Consider the following 25,642-nt stretch of genomic DNA (forward strand, 5'->3'; position numbering starts at 1 on the left):
AAATACATCCATATAGCCCCAGGGGCTATATGTGATATATTTTAGCCAGAATAGGTATATTACATTGCTGCCCAGGGCGCCCCCCCCAGCGCCCTGCACCCTCAGTGACCGCTGGTGTGAAGTGTGCGGAGAGCAATGGCGCACAGCTGCAGTGCTGTGCGCTACCTCATGAAGACTGAGACGTCTTCTGCCGCCGGTTTCTGGACCTCTTCTCTATTCGGCATCTGCAAGGGGGTCGGCGGCGCGGCTCCGGTGACCCATCCAGGCTGTACCTGTGATCGTCCCTCTGGAGCTAGTGTCCAGTAGCCTAAGAAGCAAATCCATCCTGCACGCAGGTGAGTTCACTTCTTCTCCCCTAAGTCCCTCGTTGCAGTGAGCCTGTTGCCAGCAGGACTCACTGAAAATAAAAAACCTAACAAACTTTTTCTAAGCAGCTCTTTAGGAGAGCCACCTAGATTGCACCCGGCTCGGACGGGCACAAAAACCTAACTGAGGCTTGGAGGAGGGTCATAGGGGGAGGAGCCAGTACACACCACCTAGTGGTCAAACTTTTAAATTTTGTGCCCTGTCTCCTGCGGAGCCGATATTCCCCATGGTCCTGACGGAGTCCCAGCATCCACTAGGACGTCAGAGAAAACACACAATATGTTTACCCAGACAGCGCTGTAATCTTTATTTTTGCGCCAAATTATGTGCCCTCCCCTTCTTTGAAACCCTTTTTCACTGTGGATAAGCAGGGGAGAGTCCGGGAAGCTTCCTCTCAGCGCTGTGCTGTGGAGAAAATGGCGCTGGTGAGTGCTGAGAAAGCCCCGCCCCCTCAGCGGCGGGCTTCTGTCCCGCTAAAATATATAAAAAACTGGCGGGGGCTCTTTATATATACAGTGCCTAGCTGTATACATCTTCTTTTGCCAGAAATTGAGGTTATATTGCTGCCCAGGGTGCCCCCCCTGCGCCCTGCACCCTTAAAGTGACTGCCGTTTGTGTGCGCTGTGTGGGAGCAATGGCGCACAGCTTAACTGCTGTGCGTTACCTCAGTGAAGATCTGAAGTCTTCTACCGCCTCTGAAGTCTTCTTTCTTCTCATACTGACCCGGCTTCTATCTTCCGGCTCTGTAAGGAGGACGGCGGCGCGGCTCCTGTGTTCCGACTCCCTCTGGAGCTAATGGTGTCCAGTAGCCTAAGAAGCAGTGCCTTGAAACTCACAGAAGTAGGTCTGCTTCTCTCTCCTCAGTCCCACGATGCAGGGAGTCTGTTGCCAGCAGGCTCCCTGAAAATAAAAAAACCTAACAAAATACTTTTTCAGGAAACTCAGGAGAGCTCCCTGTAATGCACCCAGTCTCCTCTGGGCACAGTATCAAACTGAGGTCTGGAGGAGGGGCATAGAGGGAGGAGCCAGTGCACACCCATACCTAAAGTCTTTCTTAAAGTGCCCATGTCTCCTGCGGAGCCAGTCTATCCCCATGGTACTTACGGAGTCCCCAGCATCCTCTAGGATGTAAGAGAAAATCCCTTTTCCTGTTGTAGCAATGGGACTAAGGTGATTACCTCGCCCTGACGTAATTTTTGCATTGTTTCCGTTATTTTCTGTCTGTCTTGTACAGAAGCTGGTAGGGGCGATTTGAAAAATGTGCATGGGGGGAGATCCTGAAACTCCAACTTGTAACCTTGAGAATATCCAGGGATCCAGCTCTGATTGTATACAGATCTGGCTGAAGAGTTTTAGACGCACCCCCAACTGAGCGGACTCCCGCAGGGGGATCCCCAGCATCATGCTGTGGTTTTTGCAGAAGCAACGGCTGACTTCTGCTCCTGAGACCCTGATGCTGCTGAAGGTTTCTTACCTCTTCCCTGCCCTCTCCCTGCGAAGAAGGGGTGCCCTTGGCCTTTTTGTACTTGTTGGGCCGAAAGGACTGCATCGGATGAGCAGAGTATGTCTTCTTTGCAGGTACTGCTGCATGAGGAAGAAAAGCTGACTTACCTGAGGTAACTGTTGAAATCCAGGTATCCAGCTTGTCCCCAAAAAGCGCTTCACCCGTATAGGGGAAAGCTTCAATATTCTTTTTAGATTCTGCATCTGCATTCCACTGGCGAATCCACAGTGCTCTGTTAGCCGAAACCGCCATAGCTGAGGATTTTGAACAGAATAAACCAATATCCTTCATGGCTTCCACCACTTAACCTGCAGAATCCTTTATGTGACCGAGAGTTAAGACCACATTATCCCTATCAACTGTGTCTAGATTATCTAGCAAGTTTTCTGACCATTATACAATAGCATTTCCCACCCAGGCGCATGCAATGGTGGGCCAGAGTGCTGCTCCATTAGACATATAAAGGGATTTTAAAGTTGTCTCCATTTTACAGTCAGCCGGCTCCTTGAAGGAAGTTACCCCAGGGACAGGTAGAATAATTTTCTTAGACAACCTAGACACGGAGGTGTCTACCATGGGGGCGATTCCCATCTCTTCCTATCTTCTTCAGGGAAAGGATACGCCAAACATATTCTTCTGGGAATATGACATTTCTTTTCTGGGTTAGCCCAGGATTTTTCAAAGAATGTATTCAATTCCTTTAAAGGAGGAAAAGTTACCACAGATTTCTTATTTAAATTAAAATAAGTCTTTTCTTCTGGTTCAGGTGTTGCCTCTAATCTCTAACACCTCTTTAATAGCCATTATCATATATTGAATGCTTTTTGCTAATTTGGTGTCTGCCCCTATCAAATCCCCAGTGTCAACACCTGTGTCAGAATCTGTGTCATCTTGCATAATTTGCGCAAGTGACCTCTTCTGGGAACTTGAGGGGGGAGTGTGGATGACGTGGAGGGGTCGGCTTACAGCACATTTTCCACTGATTTTCTCCAATATTTAGTCTCTTGTTCAGACTGAGAACTTTCTAGAAAGCTGGGAAATCAACTGTTGTAGATTTTCCACCCACACTGGGTCCTTCCCTGTGGGAAGGGCCACCACATTACATTCCTGTGTATCTAAAATGGCTTCCTCAGGGAAAGAGCTCTCTGTAATGTCGGACATGTTTACATTCGACATGACACTATCGTGCACTTTCACACCAGTCACACAGGGAGCTATCGGTGACAGACCCACTAAAATATGTCAGAGAACACGCAAAGGGATTTGCCAGCTCACACACCACGCCCTATGAGGTGAATTGTGTATAAAATATAGACAAAACCTTCAGCGCTGTAATATTCAATATTAGGCTCACCAGTGCCATAACTAGACATTTTAGCGCTGTGTGCAAGAAACAGTATAGCGCCCCCCCTAGGGGGCGTGGCTTCGTGGGGAAGGAGCGTGGCTAGAAAATAATGCCAATTCATATTACGCTGCACAGTAGTCTCCATTATGCAAATTACACCGAACAGTAGCGCCACTTACACACATTACGCCAGGTAGAGCTCCTGTCAACCATTACAACAGGCAGAGTTCCCTTAGACACCGTACAGCAGGTAGAGTCACCTTTTACACATTACGGCAGGTAGAGTCACCTTTTAAACATTACCCTGGGGGAGAGAGAGATGGAGAGAGATATTGATTTTATGCTGACTTCCCTCCAGCCCAAACGCTGCAGACACAGGGGAAGAACAGCAGCGAAGCCTAGTGAGGGACAGGAAGCTGCAGGCTGGGGTGCTGCTGCAGTGGGCAGTGTGAGCTCAGCTGGACTGAATGCCTCCTCCATCCTCCCCTGACTGCCTGCCCGAACGCCACAGCAACTCGTAGCACGGGGCGCTGTGGGAAACAGTTGGGAAAGACGTCATCACGTCTCTCCCTAGACACTGCAGGGAGGAGGGAGGCAGAGCATCTGATTGGGCCCAGGGAGAAGGCGCTGCGTTGGTGCAGGTTGTGCAGAGGAGCTGAGCGCACACCACACAGCAGGGGTAAACGCAGAATTTGTAAAGGAGGGTTTCCAGATTATATATTTATGAATCCATATCAGTAACGGCACTCGGAGTTGGCATGAGGCAAAGAAGATTTGTATTAGACAAGCGTTTTCAGGGCATGCGAACTGTCATGAAAACAACAAATAATAATTGTGTGATCTTGATTACAGGGCGCATGCCCTGAAAACGGTTGTCTAATACAAATCTTCTTTGCCTCATGCCAACTCCGAGTGCAGTTACTGATACTGATAAGTATTCATGTTGATTATGCTATCTGTGCGCCAGAGTGCCTTTAATAAAGCAGTAATTACCTTCTTATATATATATATATATATATATATATAAAATTACAGTATTTCCCACACAAGTGGGAATGATAGCACTCCCCAGACTGAATAAATTGCAGTAATAAAAAACATAATTTCATGAAGGAAAAAATAGATCTCACAGTTCCAAAGGAAATCCACATAAACACCAACGTTTCCGTCCTTATTGGGACCTTTGTCAAGGCACATGCAGCACAGTCAAAAGGTTCAGCAGCAGTCAATTCAAAGTAAGGGAACTGGAACATGAGACTCAGTCTCCCAGGCCCTTGTTAAATACCTGGACTAATTAGTGAAAAAACGCCACTCCAGTTCCTCACAGGAGGAGGAAGCGAGTGTGGAGCATGGTGGAACGCACGGGTCACTTCCGGTATTACCGGAAGTGACGTCGGCGCCGACGAACAGCATAATGCTAAACAAAAATAATGCTGGCAGTGATAAATGAGTAGAGCAGCGCCTATCAAATAGCGCTGTTAGAGCGCTGGGTCATATGTAATAGCGCATTAAGGCTAGTGTATGTGCGTTCCAATGACTGAAAATGAAACGTCACTTCCTGTCCGGCGGGACCAGCGGTTGTGATAACATAACAAAAGATACTAAAGGCTAAACAGGGGTACTGTAGGCTGAGCAAACAGGACAGCACTGCAGCAGCGGCCGGCGGACAGCGGCCGTGCGGGTGGTCCTGCCAGATGGTGCGCCCACAGTGCAGTTGCGCTGTGTGCAATGCCCCTCTGGCACACACACCTAGTTACAGCTCTGGGGCTCGCTCAGCTAATTTACTATACACCCCCCACCTATCTATAACACCCTGGTACTTGTTCAGCCGCGTTATGTGTATCTGCAGTAGAAAATGGCGCTGAGTGAGTGCTGGCAAGTCTGAGAAGCTCTGCCCCCCTGGAATGGCACGGTTCTGCCTCGGAAGCAATTATTTTTATACTGGCTGGGGTTGTGTAAAACCAGAGGCTGTACTTGTGTCTTATATTTTGCCAGTGAGAGTAGGATTTATCATGCAGCTCAGGGCGCCCCCACCCGTGCCCTGCACCCTGTGCGTAAACGGCTTATAGTGTTATGGAGATGCATGTCAGCGCAGCCATCCCGCCGCTGCGCTGTACCTTTCTCCTACGTCCTAGAGGATGCTGGGGACTCCGTAAGGACGATGGGGTATAGATGGGATCCACAGGAGACATGGGCACACTATAAGACTTTGAATGGGTGTGAACTGGCTCCTCCCTCTATGCCCCTCCTCCAGACCTCAGTTAGACTCTGTGCCCAGGAGTGACTGGACACACACTAGGGGAGCGCTACAGAGTTTCTTTAAAGACTTTATTGTTAGGTTTTTTATTTTCAGGGAGACCTGCTGGCTACAGGCTCCCTGCATCGTGGACTGAGGGGAGAGAAGTCAGACCTACTTCTTCTTAGTTCAAGGGCTCTGCTTCTTAGGCTACTGGACACCATTAGCTCCAGAGGGTTCGATCACTTGGTGCGCCTAGCGGCTTGTTCCCGGAGCCACGCCATCACACCCCTCACAAGCCAGAAGAAGTCGGGTGAGTATTAGAAGAACAGAAGGCTTCAGACGGCAGAAGACTTCAATAACGGAGGTAAGTGCAGCGGTAGCGCTGTGCTCCATGCTCCCACACACCAACGGCACTCACAGGGTGCAGGGCGCTGGGGGCGAGCAAGAACACTGGCAAGAACGCATATTCAGGCCCCGTGTACGATACCCCCACCAGTATACAGCAGCGGTCGCTGCGCGCCATTGCTCCCACACACCAACGGGTTTACATAGGTGCAGGGCGCGCGGGGGGGGGGGGGGCGCCCTGGACAGCAATATATAATATATAATAGGATTTTGGTACTCACCGTTAAATCCTTTTCTCCTAGTCCGTAGAGGATGCTGGGGACTCCAAAAGGACCATGGGGTATAGACGGGCTCCGCAGGAACTTAGGCACACTAAAAGACTTTAGACTGGGTGTGAACTGGCTCCTCCCTCTATGCCCCTCCTCCAGACCTCAGTTATAGGAACTGTGACCAGGAGAGATGGACAGTACATGGAAAGATTTTTGTTTAACTAAGGGCTAACCAAAGTACCAGCCCACACCAAAGACATTCCGCACAACCGGAATAACACCAAAACCGTATAACATTAAATGTAAAACCTCCAGCAACCAGCTGTAACAAACCAAACGTCGTGTATAACAACTCAACAGTAAGTAGAATCTCATAATGCAAGTAATAGTCCGCACTGGGACGGGCGCCCAGCATCCTCTACGGACTAGGAGAAAATGATTTAACGGTGAGTACCAAAATCCTATTTTCTCTTACGTCCTAGAGGATGCTGGGGACTCCAAAAGGACCATGGGGATTATACCAAAGCTCCAGAACGGGCGGGAGAGTGCGGACGACTCTGCAGCACCGACTGAGCAAACGCCAGGTCCTCCTCGGCCAGTGTATCGAACTTATAGAATTTAGCAAAAGTGTTCGAACCCGACCAAGTAGCTGCTCGGCAAAGCTGAAGTGCCGAGACCCCTCGGGCAGCCGCCCAAGATGAACCCACCTTTCTGGTAGAATGGGCTTTTACTACCTTCGGCATCGGTAACCCCACCGAAGAGTAAGCCTGTTGGATCGTATTACAAATCCAGCGAGCAATAGTTTGTTTTGACGCTGGATGTCCAAGCTTGTTTGCCGCATACAACACAAACAACGCTTCAGTTTTCCTAGTAACGGCTGTCCTGGAGACGTAAACCTTTAACGCTCTTACCACATCTAGCGATTTTGGAACCGCCCCAACATCCGAAGCTACCGGAACGACAATAGGCTGGTTAATGTGAAATGATGAAACCACCTTTGGTAGAAATTGTGGACGAGTCCTCAATTCCGCTCTATCCGCATGAAATATCAAATACGGACTCTTATGCGATAAGGCCGCCAACTCCGAAACTCGTCTGGCAGATGCCAGCGCCAACAGCATAACCACCTTCCAAGTGAGAAATCTTAATTCAACCTTCCGCAAAGGTTCGAACCAGGAAGACATAAGGAATCGCAGGACAACCTCAAGGTCCCATGGGGCTACAGGCGGTACAAACGGTGGATTGATATGCATCACGCCTTTCACAAAAGTCTGAACCTCTGGAATGGTAGCTAATTCTCGTTGAAAGAAAATCGACAAAGCTAAAATCTGCACCTTAATGGAGCCCAATTTCAGGCCTGCATCTACCCCCGCCTGTAAAAAATGGAGAAAACGACCCAAGTGAAAATCCTCCACCGGGGCCTTTTTAACCTCACACCAGGAAACGTATTTCCTCCGTATACGGTGGTAATGTTTTGCCGTAACCTCCTTCCTAGCCTTAATGAGAGTTGGAATGACCTCCCTGGGAATGCCCTTGCGAGCTAAGATCTGGCGCTCAACCTCCATGCCATCAAACGTAGCCGCGGTAAGTCCCGAAACACGCACGGACCCTGCACCAACAGATCCTCTCTTAGAGGAAGCGGCCAAGGATCGTCCACCAACAAGTTCTGAAGATCCGGGTACCAGGCCCTTCTTGGCCAGTCTGGTGCGACAAGAATTGCCTGAACCCTTGTTCGACGAATGATCGCCAGCACCTTTGGAATTAGAGGAAGAGGAGGGAACACATACACCGACCGGAAGATCCACGGAGATACCAGGGCGTCCACCGCCGTGGCCTGTGGGTCCCCTTGCCCTGGAACAATATCTCGGGAGCTTCTTGTTGAGCCGAGACGCCATCATGTCTATCATCGGAATTCCCCAGCGATCTGTCACTTCTGCAAAAACCTCTTGGTGCAGAGCCCACTCTCCCGGATGAAGATCGTGTCTGCTGAGAAAATCCGCTTCCCAGTTGTCCACCCCTGGCAGGAAGACCGCTGACAATGCGCTGAGGTGTTGTTCCGCCCAGCGAAGTATCTTTGTCGACTCCACCATTGCCGCTCTGCTTTTCGTTCCGCCTTGGCGGTTCACATGGGCCACTGCTGTGATGTTGTCTGACTGTACCAGAACCGGATGACCCTGGAGAAGACTTCTTGCTTGGAGCAGGCCGTTGTAAATGGCTCTTAATTCTAGAACATTTATGTGGAGACAGGCTTCCTGGGGCGACCATTTTCCCTGGAAATTTCTTCCTTGGGTGACTGCGCCCCAGCCCCGGAGACTTGCATCCGTTGTCAGAAGTACCCACTCCTGGATACCGAAGCGACGTCCCTCCAGGAGGTGATTCACTTTTAGCCACCATAGGAGAGAGATTCTGGGGGACAGACTGATCTTCTGGTGAATGTGTAGATGGGACCCTGACCATTTGCTCAGCAAGTCCCACTGAAATACACGGGCGTGAAACCTGCCGTATGGAATGGCTTCGTACGCAGCGACCATCTTCCCCAGAACCCGCGTACAATGATGTACTGACACCCGTGACGGCTTCAGAAGTTCCCTGACCATTGTCTGCAATTCCCGAGCCTTTTCTTCTGGAAGGAATACCTTCTGCACCCCTATATCCAGAATCATGCCCAGAAACGTAAGGCGAGTGGTCGGAATCAACTGTGATTTCGGTAAATTTAGGACCCAACCATGTTGTCTCAGAACCGATAGAGACAACTCCACACTCCTCAGCAACCGTTCCTTGGACCGCGCCTTTATCAGGAGATCGTCCAAGTATGGGATAATTGAAACCCCTTGTTTGCGAAGCAGCACCATCATTTCCGCCATGACCTTGGTGAAAATTCTCGGAGCCGTGGAAAGGCCAAACGGCAACGTCCGAAATTGGTAATGAGAATCCTGTATCGCAAACCTGAGGAAAGCCTGATGCGGAGGATATATTGGGACATGTAAGTAGGCATCTTTTATGTCGACTGACACCATAAACTCCCCCCCTTCCAGGCTGGAGATGACAGCTCGAAGGGATTCCATCTTGAACTTGAACACTTTCAAGTATGGATTGAGAGATTTTAAATTTAGAATTGGTCTGACCGAACCGTCCGGTTTCGGTACTACAAAGAGGCTTGAGTAGAACCCCTCCCCCCTCTGAGAAGAGGGAACGGGAACAATGACCCTCTGCAGACACAGTTTTTGAATTGCTGCTAGCACTACCTCCCTGTCCGGAAGACCAACCGGTAATGCCGAAATGAAGAACCGGTGAGGGGGCATCTCTTGAAATTCCAGTTTGTAACCCCGAGACACGATCTCTAGTATCCAGGGATCCAGGCCTGATTGAAACCAGACCTGACTGAAAACCTGTAGACGGCCCCCCACCGGTTCGGACTCCCCCAGGGAAGCCCCAGCGTCATGCGGCGGGCTTGGCAGGAGCAAGGGAGGACTTTTGGTCCTGGGCGTATGACCCTGCAGGAGATTTCCTTCCCCTCCCTCTACCCTTTGAGGCGAGAAAGGACGAGCCTTTTCCACGCCTGTATTTGTTTTGACGAAAGGACTGCATCTGTGGATGTGGTGCCTTTTTCTGTTGTGTGGGAACAGAAGGGAGAAACGAGCACTTACCCGCAGTCGCGGTCGAGACCATGTCAGCCAAGCTGTCACCGAATAGGACAGTACCTTTGAATGGTAGTGCTTCCATATTTTTCTTGGAGTCGGCATCCGCGTTCCATTGATGGATCCACAGGGCCCTCCTGGCTGATATCGACATGGCATTGGTTCTTGAACCCAAGAGACAGATGTCCCTTGCCGCATCCTTCATGTAATCTGCAGCGTCCTTAATATAACCAAGAGTTAGCAGTACATTATCTCTATCCAGAGTCTCTATATCATTTGCTAAACTTTCAGCCCATTTAGCAATGGCACTACTCACCCATACCGACGCCACAGCAGGTCTGAGCAATGCCCCCGAATTAGCGAAAATGGACTTCAGAGACGTCTCCAGCTTGCGATCCGCCGGATCCTTGAGAGCTGCAGTGTCGGGAGACGGAAGCGCCACTTTCTTAGACAAACGAGATAAAGCTTTGTCAACAGTTGGAGATGTTTCCCATTTTTCCCTGTCGTCAGAGGGAAAGGGATACGCCATGTAAATTCTCTTGGGAATCTGCCATTTCTTATCCGGCGACTCCCAAGCCTTTTCAGAAAGAGTATTCATTTCATGAGAGGGAGGAAATTTTTCCTCAGGTTTTTTACCCTTGAACAAGCAAATCCTTGTTTCCTGTACTGCAGGTTCATCAGAAATGCGCAAAACGTCTTTTATAGCTACAATCATTTACTGGATACTCTTAAGTAAACGGGGATGTACCGCTGCCTCAGTGAAATCGACGTCGGAATCGGAGTCCGTGTCAGTATCAGTATCCCCCACCTGATTAAACGGCCTCTTTTGGGACCCAGATGGGGTTTGAACCTGAGACAAAGCCTCTTCCATGGACCGTCTCCATACCTGGGTCTGCTCCTCAGACTTATCTAACCTTTTTGACAATGAAGTTACACTGGAATTCAGTGTACTCAGTAATGTCATTAAATCTGGAGCCGGCTGCGTCGACATTCCCAAGTCGAGCTCTGCATCCACTCCCCCATCCTCCGGGGAATAAGCCTCAGACATGTCGACACCGAGTAACGACACCACCCACTACCTAAACAAAACTCTGTAAGGTGACAGGCCTACAATAGAAGCTAGACAAGGGACACAGAGGGAGTATGCCAGCCCACACCCCTGCGCCGATATATCGATACACACGATATATATATATAGCGCTGATTACACTTAAAAATCACCCGAACTGCGGCCCCCTTCTAGTAAAATTGCCCCCGTGTTACTTGTAATAGCAGGAGCTTGGAGGTCCTCCGCAGCGTCTCCTCTCTGGCCTCGTGGAGCAGAGAAAATGGCGCCGGTGATCTGCGGACCGAAGCTCCGCCCCCTTCCCGGCACGCTCCGGCCCGCCAAATTTAAAAGTGCAAAAACTGTTTTAACATGCCGGCGGGGGTCTGCGGTGAGTGCCGCAGCACTCACAATCAATATGCCGCTCTCTGGACCTCAGGGACATGCTGCCCAGGGCGCCCCCCCCCAGCGCCCTGCACCCAGTAATATACCGTTGGTGAAGTGTGTGGGAGCATGGAGCACAGCGTGACCGCTGTGCTGTACCTGTCGTCTCTGAAGTCTTCTGCCATCCTGAAGTCTTCTGATCTTCTCATACTCACCCGACTTCTTTCTTTTGGCTCTGTGAGGGGATGGACGGCGTGGCTCCGGGAACAAGCAGCTAGGCGCACCAAGTGATCGAACCCTCTGCAGCTAATGGTGTGCAGTAGCCGAGAAGCAGAAGCCTTGAAACTCACAGAAGTAGGTCCTGCTTCTCTCCCCTCACTCCCACGCTGCAGGGAGCCTGTAGCCAGCAGGTCTCCCTGAAAATAAAAAACCTAACAAAAGTCTTTTCTAGAGAAACTCATTAGAGCTCCCCTAGTGTGTGACCCATCACTCCTGGGCACAAAGTCTAACTGAGGTCTGGAGGAGGGGCATAGAGGGAGGAGCCAGTTCACACCCAGTCTAAAGTCTTTTAGTGTGCCTAAGTTCCTGCGGAGCCAGTCTATACCCCATGGTCCTTTTGGAGTCCCCAGCATCCTCTAGGACGTAAGAGAAATATTATTTGTGTAAATCCAAATGTGGTCGCACTCACACAAAGGAGTATAACATCGACTGGGGTGGCTCCCAAGAGGTCCAGTGTTAGTCCAGACGTCAACGTATAGAAAGACAGCATAAAGGGGCACTCACCAGAACTTTGCACGTAAAAAGCATTGAATATTTTATTTATACTTATCAAGGTAATTTCACAAGGAGAGTTCTTTCAACGTTTCGATCCATCAGGAAAATACAGCATAGGCAGCATGTACAAAAAGTTGCATCCGTTCATGTACACCAGTATCTAATGGTCAATGCCTAACGGGCCTCCTACAGTACCCCCAGCACATTCAAATCAACCAATCCCAGTGGTCATGCAATCAGTAAAGCTAATTGATTCATTAGGCTATTCCAGCTCACAGAGGGGAGGTGCAATACAACCATACCTCACCATCTGAGTGCAACTGCCAGAGACATAGAACCAAAAGACCCCCACATAGATGGTACTTACCAAGAGACAGAGCTGGTAATACATTAAGGGCTGATACCCTTACCAAATGTGCCGGCGTGCGTTCCAAATGTGTCCAATAAGTTGCGGGCAGCGTCAGCTGTACGGCTCGTCGCGGCCGCGCCCGCCCATAGAGCACACAGGAAGCACCGCTGTGCGTTCCATTGAGTCCGTTAGGAACCTGATCCTGATGGATCGAAACGTTGAAAGAACTCTCCTTGTGAAATTACCTTGATAAGTATAAATAAAATATTCAATGCTTTTTACGTGCAAAATTCTGGTGAGTGCCCCTTTATGCTGTCTTTCTATATATTATTTGTGTAGGTATATAGTGCATATAAAAACTATATAATGGGGCTGAAGCGCGCCAAAAAGGGGCAGAGCTTAGCCCTCACAACAGTGTTCAGCGCCATTTTCTCTCTGTCCCCGCCAAAAAATGTGTACAGTGCAAACGAGAGGGGGCACAGTGTTTTTAGTGTTATATTGAGGGAAATGTAGCACATTTTTTTTTATAGAAATGGGCATGTAATCATTGTTGTGCATATTCCTGTGTGTTCCCTGTCAGATATACCCACTATAGTCCACGTGTCGACATGCGTGAGTACTCTGTCACAAACAGCTATGGGGATCACTGTCAGCATCGCCAACGCGTGTTGGTACTTGATACAGTAGATGCAGAGTCAACAGGTCAGTAGTTGTCTGCTTGTCAAAAGTAAATACTGTATGGGAGACATAGTAGTATATGGGTGACCCTGTCGGCACCAACTGTTATTACTGGGTGTAAATTAACATGCTGTCACTGCCTTATACCTGTATATATATTTATATGTATATGTATGGTATGGTTCCATGGGCCTGTAGCTCGAGCACAGACATGGTAGTATGTGTGGGGGAGTGTTATTGAAATTATTTATGTATACTTCCCTCTGACCCCTCGGGGTCGCAAGAATGTTATTTTGCCTGGTTACTACTCTGCTGTCGACGAATACTAGGTTTTCTGTCGACCATAAAGTTTCCTGTTAGATCCACAACTAGGGGATTCAGTACATGGTCATACACATTCAGAACACATTAATGTCACTAGGGACCAGACGGTTCCGGACAATCCGCTTATATGTATGTGTGTATTACGTTATGTATATTCATATTATGATTTATAATGAATGAAGTAAAAGTATTCCTTCTCATGTGCTGTCGCGCTGTTGATAAAGCTCTAGTTCGGCCGTGATGAGTTGGTTTCAGATCCTCACATGGAGTCCGAAGGTTTATTCTTTTCCCGCCAAGAATAGAATACTGTGAAAGTCAACCCCTGGTCGACACAGGGCCCTGTCACAAAGGATCATATACAGGAAGCTAAGTGATAGTTTAATTCTATGCTTTGGAGTTATTTGCATTACATGCACATGGGGAAGTGTTTATATTCGGAAAGGCATCCGACAGTATTACCCTAAGAAGAGAGGGGATGTTCTTATGTTGATTCTTCTCTATAACATTGCTGCAGGCTACCGTGCGAACGCAGGTGGTGTGGCCGGGGGGAATGCTGAGGCGGACTCCGAGAGCTATGCCTCAGTTCAGTCTGTCACGGCGGATGCTACTGGTAAATCTAACTTCGTGAGTTAGACTCCTTCACAACGGTTGGTGACACATTCTGTTGTAGGCTACTATCATTTTAACCGGTTCGATACAGTTCTTTTTCCCTTTCGGTGCAGATAGTGGGAGGTGAAAAGGTAAGAGCTCTGCAGCCTTGTTAGGTTCGCTGAAGTGGATGTCGTTTTCTGTTTCTACCACATCCACCACAGGTCGCTGGGTCTATCTGGCTAGAGCCCACTTTGGTAGGAAGTAGTCTACTACTCTTCAGTCAGTCCGGGAATGGACTTGGATCTGTGAATTAATAATGGAATCCAAAGGGGGACATGCTGGAGTTTACAGATGATTCCCCTTACTGATTTTTTGAAAAGATCCTACCGATTCCCCTCTGGAAGGGGAGGTAGTACGCGACGCCATACCAGAGTTGCGTCAGGTTCAGGGCGTTGTCCTGCTGTCCCTGTGTAAAAAAAACAAAACAAAGATTTCTCTTTACGTGGTTGACCTAAAGGATGGATTCTCTCAGACCAGAGAGCTCCAGCACGTAAAGGTAGAAGAGACGTTAAATGCGTGTTTCTCCGCATTCGGCTTACCTGGGTTGAAAGCCAGGATTGTCTTTGCCATTTCACCAAAGTGATGGCAGCATGATGGGTTCGTTCAATAATAAGAGCTATTGTCATTCTGTAGGGAGACGCTCTCCTAATTAAGGCGAGGTCAACAAGTGGTGCAAATCGTTGCTTCTCTCTGACTGTTCTTCAACACAGGAACTGGCTGTTGTTCCCAACGACGTAGAGGTCGAAGGTGGGTATCAGAGTAGTTACTGAGCGGTTGAAGTTCTGTGTTTTTCCTGTGGAAAGAGGTCTGAGGATCCAGAGTCAGATCAGATTTGCAGTGACAATCCATCAATATGTTCTGTTGTTGAAGATGATGGTGTGGCCTAAGAGGCTTTTCAGTGAGCAGGTCAAATGCCAGAGTGGTTTTCACGGGGCCAGGTGGAAATGTGGTCCAGGTCTCACCTGCACATGCGCCAGAATATAATCCTAATGGCCAGGATATCGCTCCTGCGGAGTCTGCTCAGTTCTCACCTCCTAGAAGGAAGAAGGTTCGAATCCAGGATGAGATCCTGGTGTCCGTGCATGCAGATCTCCGAGACTAGGGAGCAGTCCTTGCAAGGGAAGTATTTCCGGAGGAACAGGTCGAGCTGGGAAGCTTGTCTGCAATAAGCTTTCTTGAATTAAGAGCTATTTTCAATAAACATATGCTTTGTGATCTGCCGTGTTAATTCTGTCGGACGACTTGACCGCTGTGGTGTAAGTAAGCAGCTAGGGCGAAACATGGAGCAAAGCGGCAATTGCAGATGCCGTAAAAGTTTTCCACTGGCTAAAAGGACTGGTAAAAGTTATATTAGCAGTCTTCGGTCCGGATGAGAACGGCGGAGAAATAGAATGCGATATCCATCTAGGAGATAGACAGTTGTCATCGAGAAGTTTCACTGAAGCGAGAGGTCTTTAAGGTGTGCCTCAATTCGACATATTGGTGACTCGCCTCAACAAGAGTTCTCAGGGATATTGTTCCAGGTCAGGGGACACTCAAGCTATAGCAGTGGACGTCCACGGGACACCTTTGGTGTTTTCAGTCGGTCTATGTGTCCCCTCACGTTTACCACCTTCAGAAGAGTGAAAACGAAGACGAAAAAAGGTTCAGGCGATCCTCATTGTTCCGGTCTTAACATGGAAGGCTTGGTATCCAGTTCTTCAAGATTTACTCATAGCGGATCCCTGGCCTCTTCCTCTACGTGAGGAACTGTTACAGCAAGATCCGGGCGTGTATCAGGACTTACCGCGGCAGCGTGGCGGTTGAACGCCATACCCTAGCCAGAATGGGTATTTCCAGTGAAGTCATTTCCACTTTTCTTCAGGCTAGAACAGAAGTAACGGCAAAGCCTTACCACCTTGTTTGGAGAAAATCTGTGTATTGGTGTGAATCTAAGAAGAGTACTACGGAAGACTTTCAGTTGGGTCGTTTTTCTCCATTCTTTGCAAGCAGGTGTGGGTGCAGGCCTAAAGTTAGGCTCCATTCAAGAGCGGTTTTGGCCTTATAAATTTTCTTTCAAGAAAGAATTGGCGACCCTTCCGGAAGTTTGGAGTACTGCACATCCAACCTCCATTTGTCCCCCCATTGGCACCATGTGGACCTTGACATGGTGTTGTTTTCTTGTGTCACAAGGATTGGAACCTTTCTGAAAGGCTGTGTTAAATTCTCTCTCTTGGAGAGTGGTCATGTTTTTGGCTTTGGTGTCCGCAAAAGGTGGGTGTCGGAAGTGGCGGCTGGGTCTCACAAGAGCCCCTGTTTGATCTTCCAGGTGGAGAGTGCGAAATTGAGAACTCAGATAATGGTTCTACCAACAGTGGTTTAGGTGTTTCACAGGAACAGACCTATTTGATGCCTGTGGTTACTTGAGCTGATTCAAGGTCTCTCGATGTAGTCAGAGCTTTGAATATTTATGTCGCCAATTTGGCTCAGATTGCAGAAACAGAGACTCTGTTTGTCCGGTATGCTCCCAGCGCGATTGGGGCACCTGCGTCTCGGTAGTCGGTTACACGCTAGATCTGTGATCCGATTCGGCGTGCTCGGTCTACGGCTGGATTGTCGTTACCGAATTCGATGATGGCCCATTCTACTTGGAAAGTGGGTTTTCTTGGGCGGATGCCCGAGGGCTCTCGGCGATTCATCTTTGCCGAGCGATACTTGGTCGGGTTCAAACACTTTTGCTAAGGTCTACCAGTTTGATACCCTGGCTGATGGGGTCCTCATGTTGCTCAATCGGTGCTGCTGAGTCGTCCGCACTCTCCCGCCCGGTCTGGAGCTTTGGTATAAACCCCATGGTCCTTACGGAGTCCCCAGCATCCTCTAGGACGAAGGAGAAAATAGGATTTTAATACCTATCTGCAAGTCCTTTTCTCTTAGTCCGTAGAGGATGCTGGGCGCCCGTCCCAGTGCGTACTGTGTATGCAGTAATTGGTTAGACTATTGTGGTGTTTCTTTTCTGTCAGGCTGTTGCTGATGTAGTGAATGCCATGGCAGGCGGTGTCTTTTTATTGGTTGTGTTGATACACTGGTTGTTTTACATATTCTCTCAGCATGTGGCTGTGTATTTTTCATGCCATTGGCTGGTATTCTTTTGAATGCCCCGTTCTGCGGTATATTCGTGGTGTGAGCTGGTATGACACTCACGTGTTTAAACAATAAATTCTTTCCTCGAAATATCAGTCTCCCTGGGCACAGTTTTCTAACTGAGGTCTGGAGGAGGGGCATAGAGGGAGGAGCCAGTTCACACCCATTCAAGGTCTTCTAGTGTGCCCATGTCTCCTGCGGATCCCGTCTATACCCCATGGTCCTTACGGAGTCCCCAGCATCCTCTACGGACTAAGAGAAAAGGATTTACCGGTAGGTATTAAAATCCTATTACTTCCACCAACGGTGACCGGAGGGCCCCTCTCTGCAGGTCTCCGAAGATATACTCACCACTCTTCTGACTTCTGGCTCTGTTAGGGGGTGGCGGCAGTGCTGTGGGAGCGAGAGGTAGCCAGGCACGGGCTATGTTCAGTACCCTTCAGGAGCTAATGGTGTCCTGTCAGCGGGAGCAGAGCCATGGAACTACACAGGAAGTTGGTTCCCACTCCACCCCCCCAAGTCCCACGAAGCAGGGAAGCTGTTGCCAGCAGCTTCCCTGAAAATAAAAAACCTAACAAAGTATTTTCCAGGAGAACTCTGTAGAGCTCCACTAGCGTGCCTCCAGTCTCACCGGGCACAATTTCTAAACAGAGGTCTGGAGGAGGTGCATGGAGGGAGGAGCCAGTTCACACTGTAAAAAGTCTTAAGGTGCCGAAGGCTCCTGCAGACCCATCTATGCCCCATGGTACTAACTGGACCTCAGCATCCGCTAGGACGTTAGAGAAAATGGTTTTTAGAAAACCATCCACTCTCCTATCCGTGACATCATTTAATGATGTTGAAGGTAAAGGTAATGTAGATTTTTGCACTAATTGAATCACATGCATATCTACTTTAGGAGCCACCTCCCTTTTTAAACATTCCCCGGCTGGAAGAGGATAATTAGAATTCCATTTCTTAGGAATTCTAAAACTACTTATTGGGCATATCCCAAGCCTCTTCCATAATTTCTGTCAGCTGATCTGACCCTGAAAAATCAGTCTTAACTGTTTTGGGACATTTAAACACAGGTGCCTTGGCTTTTAACACAGGCTCTGCTGAATCCTCTAAGGATAGAATGGCTTTCATTGCTTTAATTAACTCAGCTATATCCACTGAGCTGAGACATCCCCCCTCCTCCTCCTCTTTGTAAGCCGAAGTAGAATTTATTGAGCTTTCATCTTCCGATAAATCCTCATATGAATCACGTGTAGCATGCGAGGGTGAAGATTTACTTACCACCGTCTTATCAGCTTATTTCTTTTGAGAGGCTGCTGCTAAGGGTTAATTGTGTATCCTATCCCTGGTACAGGAGTTGGAGGAATTATCCGTTCAGCTATACTGGATAAAGTCTGTGCAAACATAGCCCAAGGTGGATCCACCTGAATCTGCCTTGTATTTTTCAATAACACCTGGTGAAAGCTAAACCAACTTGCACACAAACCATCCTGAACCAGATCCTAAGAGGATAACACAGCTTTGCAAGACAAACATGATATAGGTGTTGGTGTAAGTGTACTTTCTTCACCTTTGCCGCCCTTAAACATGATAAATAATTAACATTTCCACAGTGTCCTATACAATTTGTGACTGTAATCACTTTAAACTTCTTAAAAGGACATACAATCCGACCCTACCCATCGGAATAAACAAACTGACAGAAATATAGTAAAGTCAGCAATCAACCTAGCAGTCACATGTTATACATTAATATAGTAAGCAATATGAGCATATCATCAACTACATTTTAAGTATGTAGGAGAACATATTACTGCATCATGTTTAAACAGACCTAATGTATTCAGACACAATTGCGAAAGAAAACTGTAAATGCAACAGGCACTTATCTAACTATTCTTACTCAAAAGGGTAGATAGAGACTTAGTGCTGTAATGCTGTATGGAGAAAACATGTGGTCAGCGTTTTACATTAACTGGTGTGGCTGGCCACCATCATCAAATGCACAGTAGACAACAGCCTTGAAACAACATGGTTTACTATAAGTGATTCCGAAGTTGCTTTGTAAAAGTTGGAAATTAGTTATGTAGAGGTCTAAATAAAATTTGTACAACAAAACTTATGGGCTTTATTTAAAAAAAAACAAAAAACATTATTCAAGTTTAATAAACAATAAAAAAAACAAAAAACAAACAGGTCTTGATCTATGAAGTGAAAATATTAGCAATCCTTACAATACAAAGAAACAAAACATACTTATTACATAAAAGCAGAAAGTCACAACCATACTAAATCACTGGTCGCAGCAGTCTGCTGACAGCTAAGCCTGTACATCATTACCACCATCTGTGCACCTTGTAGCACACTCTTTCAGACATGCTGCAGCACAATCCTGCTTTACTTCAACCAAATCAGAGGGTTCACTATTTCCTGTAGTATTAAGCTCTGCGAGTTCTTCCCCCTTCTCCAAACAATCAATGTCCATCACTTCATTCTCCAATGGGTTAAGAATAGCTTCTGGTTTTGTCGATTCATTTTCTGTATTTTCCTTCTTCTCCTTAAACACTTCCACCCCCATCATTCTCAGGTAATGCATTCTCTCATTTTTTGGCACAAAAGAACGGATTGAGGTTTTCCCTCGCCAGCCACACAGCACAATAGGGCACTGAAGTGTGTCAGGTTTCCTAAAAATAGACACTATTTTCAATACTAAAAGAGCATATGAAGCAAAATTGTTTTAGGTTTTACATTGGAATGCAAAGCTCTTATACCTAAGGAAGAACATTTAAAATATATGCTAGATATATATGCTCCTTTATAAGGGAATACAATGCAAAAGTTACTACTGTCAGTATATGAAGGGGAAGGGGGGCTTGGACTGCACACCCTAAATTCTAAACATAATGACAATAGTCAACCTGCTTACTAGAGAATATCTAAAAATCTGCAATTAGTCTCATTAAACCCAACTATGGTGTCTATTCAATGCATGTCAGATCCTTTCCGACGGAAAGGATCAGACAATGCAGTATTAAATTTTCGGCCAAATCTGACAGGTTTTGGCTGTTCGACAATGTCAATCCGACTTTATTTTAAAATCGGATTGACATTGGTCGAAAACGGGACTAAAAACTGTCTGATTTGGCCGCAATTCCGACAAAAGACGGCTAATCCGCCAATCCACTTGTTTTCCAACAAGTAGGAATTGCCAACCTGTCGGAAAAACAGCAGCCCCACTGAATAGGTCGAATCACGATTCAAACTAAAAAGTCGGAAACTGCCGTCACTCCAACAAGACGTCAGTTTAGACTATAATTGAATACACCACTATATATATGTTTTGTCAAAGAAAACTGCTCATTGCAGGATATTAGTCAATGCTCATGAAATTTACTCACTGTGGATCAGGTTCATATTTTAGGATGATACTTCCCATGACTGAAAATGAAAAAAGAAAAAAAAAACATAAAAGTTTAGCTTCACCCACCTTGTGTATTTATAGTGCAGTGATGTTCCAGGCGCAGAATTAAAATGTTCTAAACAAATATATGTGCACTATTGTGAGAACAGAGCATAGTACATGAACAGATAAGTTAAATTGCAATTAGAGGGCATTGTGATTATAAAATAGAGATTGGCACAATGACAACACTTGAGCTGGAAGGCAGTATGCGGGCATGCTGTAGAAAATGAAACATAGATTTTGTCTTTCCTTTAAATCCCTCAGCCTTCTGTTGCAGTGTTATTAAGCTTCCGAATCAAATGCGTTATGCAACAGCCAAGTATGTACAGACGGGGAGCAAGAATTCAATAAACAATATGCTGAACTTTTTGGAATCTTTTTGTTCTTAGGTTTTCAATGCCAGTTTCTTTCATGTATCCTCCTGAGCACTAAAAATAATGGACCCAGAATTGCTGTTTGTATAAAGAACAAAAAGTGAAATTGTCAAATATGCCGCTTGAAGGAAGATTTAATGTTAACCTTAAGCTCAGATCCAGTCACGTCTCAGTGGACCCTTATTTGGCACACCTTTTTGTTACTGAAAATATCTAACCAGCCAGTCATATGGCAGCACAGCATGCAAAAATAATCAAGGGGTTCAGTGGCTTAGAGATAAATTTGCAAAAGAAACATCCAGTAATCAGCAGTTCTGTGGGCTAAAACATACTGTTAAGGGAATTGCAATGATTTATGGGTGCTTGTAAATAATGGGTGCACAACAGGACCTATTCAATTGTTTTGCCATAGGACGGACGCATGTGCCACAGGCGCTTATTATTTCTGCTTGCCAGCTCTTGAGGTGAAAACCAGAAATCTGCAAAAAGTCAGGGTTTAGGCCACTCAAACTGCCATTGTGACAGCACACCCAATACTTTATACAGATTTAGCAGCTTTAGGAGTTTAAACCCAGTACATTTTAGTGTGATAAGTAATGGATGACTGACACTTGTAGAATTAAAAATATCCTACATCTATGGGAGGTACAGTATTGAAAAATGTTGCAGATAATTGAATACACCCCCTATGACTTATTACACGATAAGTTTTATCACCGTTTATAATTGTAAAGCGCAATGGAATTTGCTGTGCTGTATAAGACACTGTTAATAAATAAATATCACCCGTTGGGCAACAATTACTTACACATGTCCAAAAACAAATGAATTTCCCCCTTAATATGAGAGGTTAGAGAAAAATGGCTAGACTGGTTCAGACAGACAGGAAGGGGACAGCACCTCAAATAACCACTGCGATCTACCCGTGGTATGCAGTAGAGCATATCTGAATGCTAAACATTGAAGGGTTACAGCAACAAAAGCATGGGTTCTACTCCTCTTTGCTGTAACAGGAAGCTGTACAGTTGAAGAATAAAAAAAAACATTGCCGGGTCTCTATCTGCTGCGACATGCAGATGGTTAGGTCACAATTTTGTGTAGACAATAATGCATGCTGCCCTGTATCATTAGCTCAGATTGGTGATTGTGCAATCATGTGGGTAATGTTCTCCTGGCACAAATTAGGCTCTTTAACCACTTGCCTGATTTAGTTGCATGTGATAAAACTGGAGCCGGCAGTATGTTACCTGGCCAGGTGGCATCATAAGAAAAAACAATTTGTGTTCCCTAATGCACACTGAGTGAGTAATAATACTACATAATAATCAGATAATACGGAGATCTGAGTTGCGTATATCTGCAGATATAGGGTTAAGCCCCCAGGCCAATCGACAAGGCTTCTCCGTCACTGGGGGTCCCTAATACTAGGTATGGGTCCGGGGTGCAGGACCCCATCATGCCGGCACAGGTCGGCTACCCCAGGTCAGCACACAGGTGAAAATTAATAAGGGTTAATAAGAAGCACAGAAGGTGGCATCATATGCATGTGCTGTCTGCTGTGTCCCCCATCATGTGGATGAAGAGCTTCGTTCTGCTCAAGTGCAGAATAGATCTCCTCTGACTCCCTGGATAGAGACCAACACCATTACTTCCTGAATCGCACCCTAGAATGCCGTGCACCCGGCATTCTGGAGCGCACGCTCCAGGGATGCAGTGTGCATGAAGGGGAGCTTAGTTCCTCTCCCAGCACAATTTGACTGATTTCTGCATGTGCACAGAGATCTGCTGCAGCAGCGGGGACTGATCATCATGCGCTCTGCATGCGGAGGAGGAGTGTGTGTGTGAGTATGTGTGTGCATGTGGGGGGGGGAGAGAGTAGCAACTAAAAAAAACAAAATTGGTCAAAGGGTGGTTGTAGGGTGCAAAAAGGGGGCTTTTTTTTTTTTTTTTACAGAGGGGAGTTTATGAAACATGGATTTATTTATTTTATTGCCACTAGGGGGGTGTGGGGGTAGTTTTAGATTTTAAGACCACTGGGGAGTGTTTTGACAATGGTGGGTGGGAAAGTTATTTTATAATGGGGTGGGGGGTTTGAGAGAGAGAATTAGATATACATTTAATTTTAAATAAAAGATATTAAAAAGCATTTAAAACTTAAACAAAACAAAAAGACAATTTTTCTGCGGTTTGGTGTGGAAAAAGAAATACTCCATTAAGTGGTTAATACCCACTGAGCATTGTTTAAATGACACAGCTTAGCCAGACTATTGTTGCTGACCATGTGCATCCCTTTATTGCCACGGTATAACTATATTCTAATTGCTACTTCTGGAAGGACAATACACCATGTCACAAAGAATGTCACCTAAAAGCTGGTTCCTGAACATGGAGATCAGTGTACTCCAATGGCCACCATAGTCAGCACAGCACCTTATCTGGTGGAACAAGACATCAGAAACCCGAATGTGCAATTGACAATCTGCAACTACGTGCAAAGAGCAGAAACCCTAAGGAATGTTTCCACATTCTCACTGAAGCTATGACACACAGACAGTTCTGAGAGCAAGTGTCCTACAGAGTGCTAGAAAGCAGAGCTGTACAATTTAAATCAAATGATTAAATCAACGATTTAAATCAAATGATAAAATCATGATTGAAATCAAAACGTTAATGGATGGTGTACAGGAGATTCTACCAAGTATATACTACCAAGTGACATATGCTGGAATACTATAGCAGACCAGAGTCCTTCTTGAAAAACTGGCCCATTCTTGTTAGAGTATGTGGTGAAAAATAGGATTTTCATTACCTACCGGTAAATCATTTTCTCGTAGAGGAAGCTGGGGTCCACATTAGTACCATGGGGTATAGAAGAGTCCACTAGGAGCCAGTGGCGCTTTAAGAGTTTAATAGTGTGGGCTGGCTCCTCCCTCTATGCCCCTCCTACCAGACTCAGTCTTGAAACTGTGCCCGAGGAGACGGGACAACTTCGAGATACACACCAGCTCACACAAACAAGGCAAACCAAGCTAACTTGCCTGAAAACTCCGCAACAGCTGAGTAACATTACTGAACCAAGTAATAACGCAGTACTTAACTAAGAACAAAGCAGTACTGAATCAAGTAACCACTGCAGGATAACAAAGCGCTATGGACTACGGGAAAAGGATTTACTGGTAGGTAATTAAAATCCTATTTTCTCTTACATCCTAGAGGATGCTGGGGTACACATTAGTACCATGGTGATGTACCAAAGCTCCCAGAACGGGAGGGAGAGCACGGAGGTTCCTGCAGAACTGATTTAAGGTTCTAAGAGGCCAAAATATCGAACTTGTAGAATTTTGCAAACAGGTTCAACTCCGAACAAGTAGCCGCTCAGCAAAGCTGTAAAGCAGAGACACCCAGGGAAGCCGCCCCGGAAAAACCCACCTTACGAGTAGAGTGGGCCTTAACAGATTTTGGATAAGGCAATCCTGCCGTAGAATACGCATGCTGGATAGTGAACCTAATCCGGCAAGAGATCGTCTGCTTAGAAGCAGGACACCCAAGTTTCTTGGGATCATACAGGACAAATAGAGGGTCCGATTTTCTGTGACGAGCAGTCCTCTTCACATAGATTTTAAGCGCACTTACAACATCCAAAGGACTTCGATGGAATTGAGGAGTTAGTAGCAACTGGCACTACAATAGGTTGGTTGATATGAAAAGCCGAAACAACCTTTGGAAGGAACTGCTGACGTGTCCGGAGTTCAGCTCTTTCTTCATGGAATATCAAGCTGGGGCTTTAACAAGACAAAGCCCCCCCAACTCCGACACATGTCTAGCAGAAGCTAAGGCCAACAGAGTAACAGCCTTCCACATGAGAAACTTGACCTCAACCTCCTGGAGAGGTACAAACCAATACGAGTGGAGGAACCGCAACACCACGTCAAGATCCCAGGGCGCCGTAGGCAGCACAAAGGGAGGCTGGATGTGCAAAACCCTTTAAAAAAAAAAAAGTCTGAACCTCGAGGAGGGAAGTCAGCTGTTTCTGAAAGAAAATGGGTAAGGCCGAAATCTAGACCTTTACCTCAGGCCCATATCCACACCTACTTGCAGGAAGAGGAGAAACCGTCCCGGTTGAAACTCCACCGTAGGAAACTTCTTGGATTCACACCAAGATGCATACTTTTACCAAATGCGATGGTAATGTTTAGATGTTACTCCTTTTCTAGCCTGTATCAGGGCAGGAATAACCTTGTTCGGAATGCCCTTCCGAGCTAATATCTGGCGTTCAACCTCCATGCCATCAAACGTAGCCGCGGTAAGGTTTGATAAGCGAACGGCCCCTGTTGTAGCAGGTCCTCCTAAAGAGGAAGAGGCCTTGGATCTTCTAACAGTAGACCTAGAAGATCCGCGTACCAAGCCCTTCTTGGCCAATCCAGGGCAATGAGGATTGCCTGAACTCTTGTTCTCATTATGAGCTTTTGAATCCTTGGAATGAGCGGAAGTGGAGAAAACATGTACACCGACTGGAACACCCACGTAGTCACCAGCGCGTCCACCACCACTGCTTGCGGGTCCCTTGACCTGGAACAATACCTCAGAAGCTTCCTGTTGAGGTGGGAGGCCATCATGTCTATTTGAGGAACCCCCTAAAGATTTGTCACCTCCGTGAACATCTCTGGATGAAGGCCCCACTCTCCTGGATGGAGATCGTGTCTGCTGAGGAAATCCGCTTCCCAGTTGTCCACTCCCGGAATGAAAATTGCTGACAGCGCCAGCGCGTTTTTCTGCC

General features: G+C 46.8%; 1 protein-coding gene across 1 annotated transcript in view; it reads right to left on the bottom strand.

Moving 5' to 3' along the window:
• Nucleotides 1–19,142: 19,142 nt before the first annotated feature.
• Nucleotides 19,143–25,642, bottom strand: part of NSUN2 (NOP2/Sun RNA methyltransferase 2) — a 393,529-nt gene continuing 387,029 nt past the window's right edge. Inside the window, exons 18-19 of the mRNA XM_063922936.1 lie at nt 20,427–20,466; nt 19,143–19,712 (exon numbers count right to left, since the gene is read on the bottom strand). Of these exons, the coding sequence (XP_063779006.1) occupies nt 19,349–19,712; nt 20,427–20,466 (404 nt within the window). The 3' untranslated portion in view covers nt 19,143–19,348. The remainder of the gene's footprint in view (nt 19,713–20,426; nt 20,467–25,642) is intronic.

This window comes from Pseudophryne corroboree, chromosome 5, assembly GCF_028390025.1.
Source record: "Pseudophryne corroboree isolate aPseCor3 chromosome 5, aPseCor3.hap2, whole genome shotgun sequence".
Lineage (NCBI taxonomy): Eukaryota > Metazoa > Chordata > Amphibia > Anura > Myobatrachidae > Pseudophryne > Pseudophryne corroboree.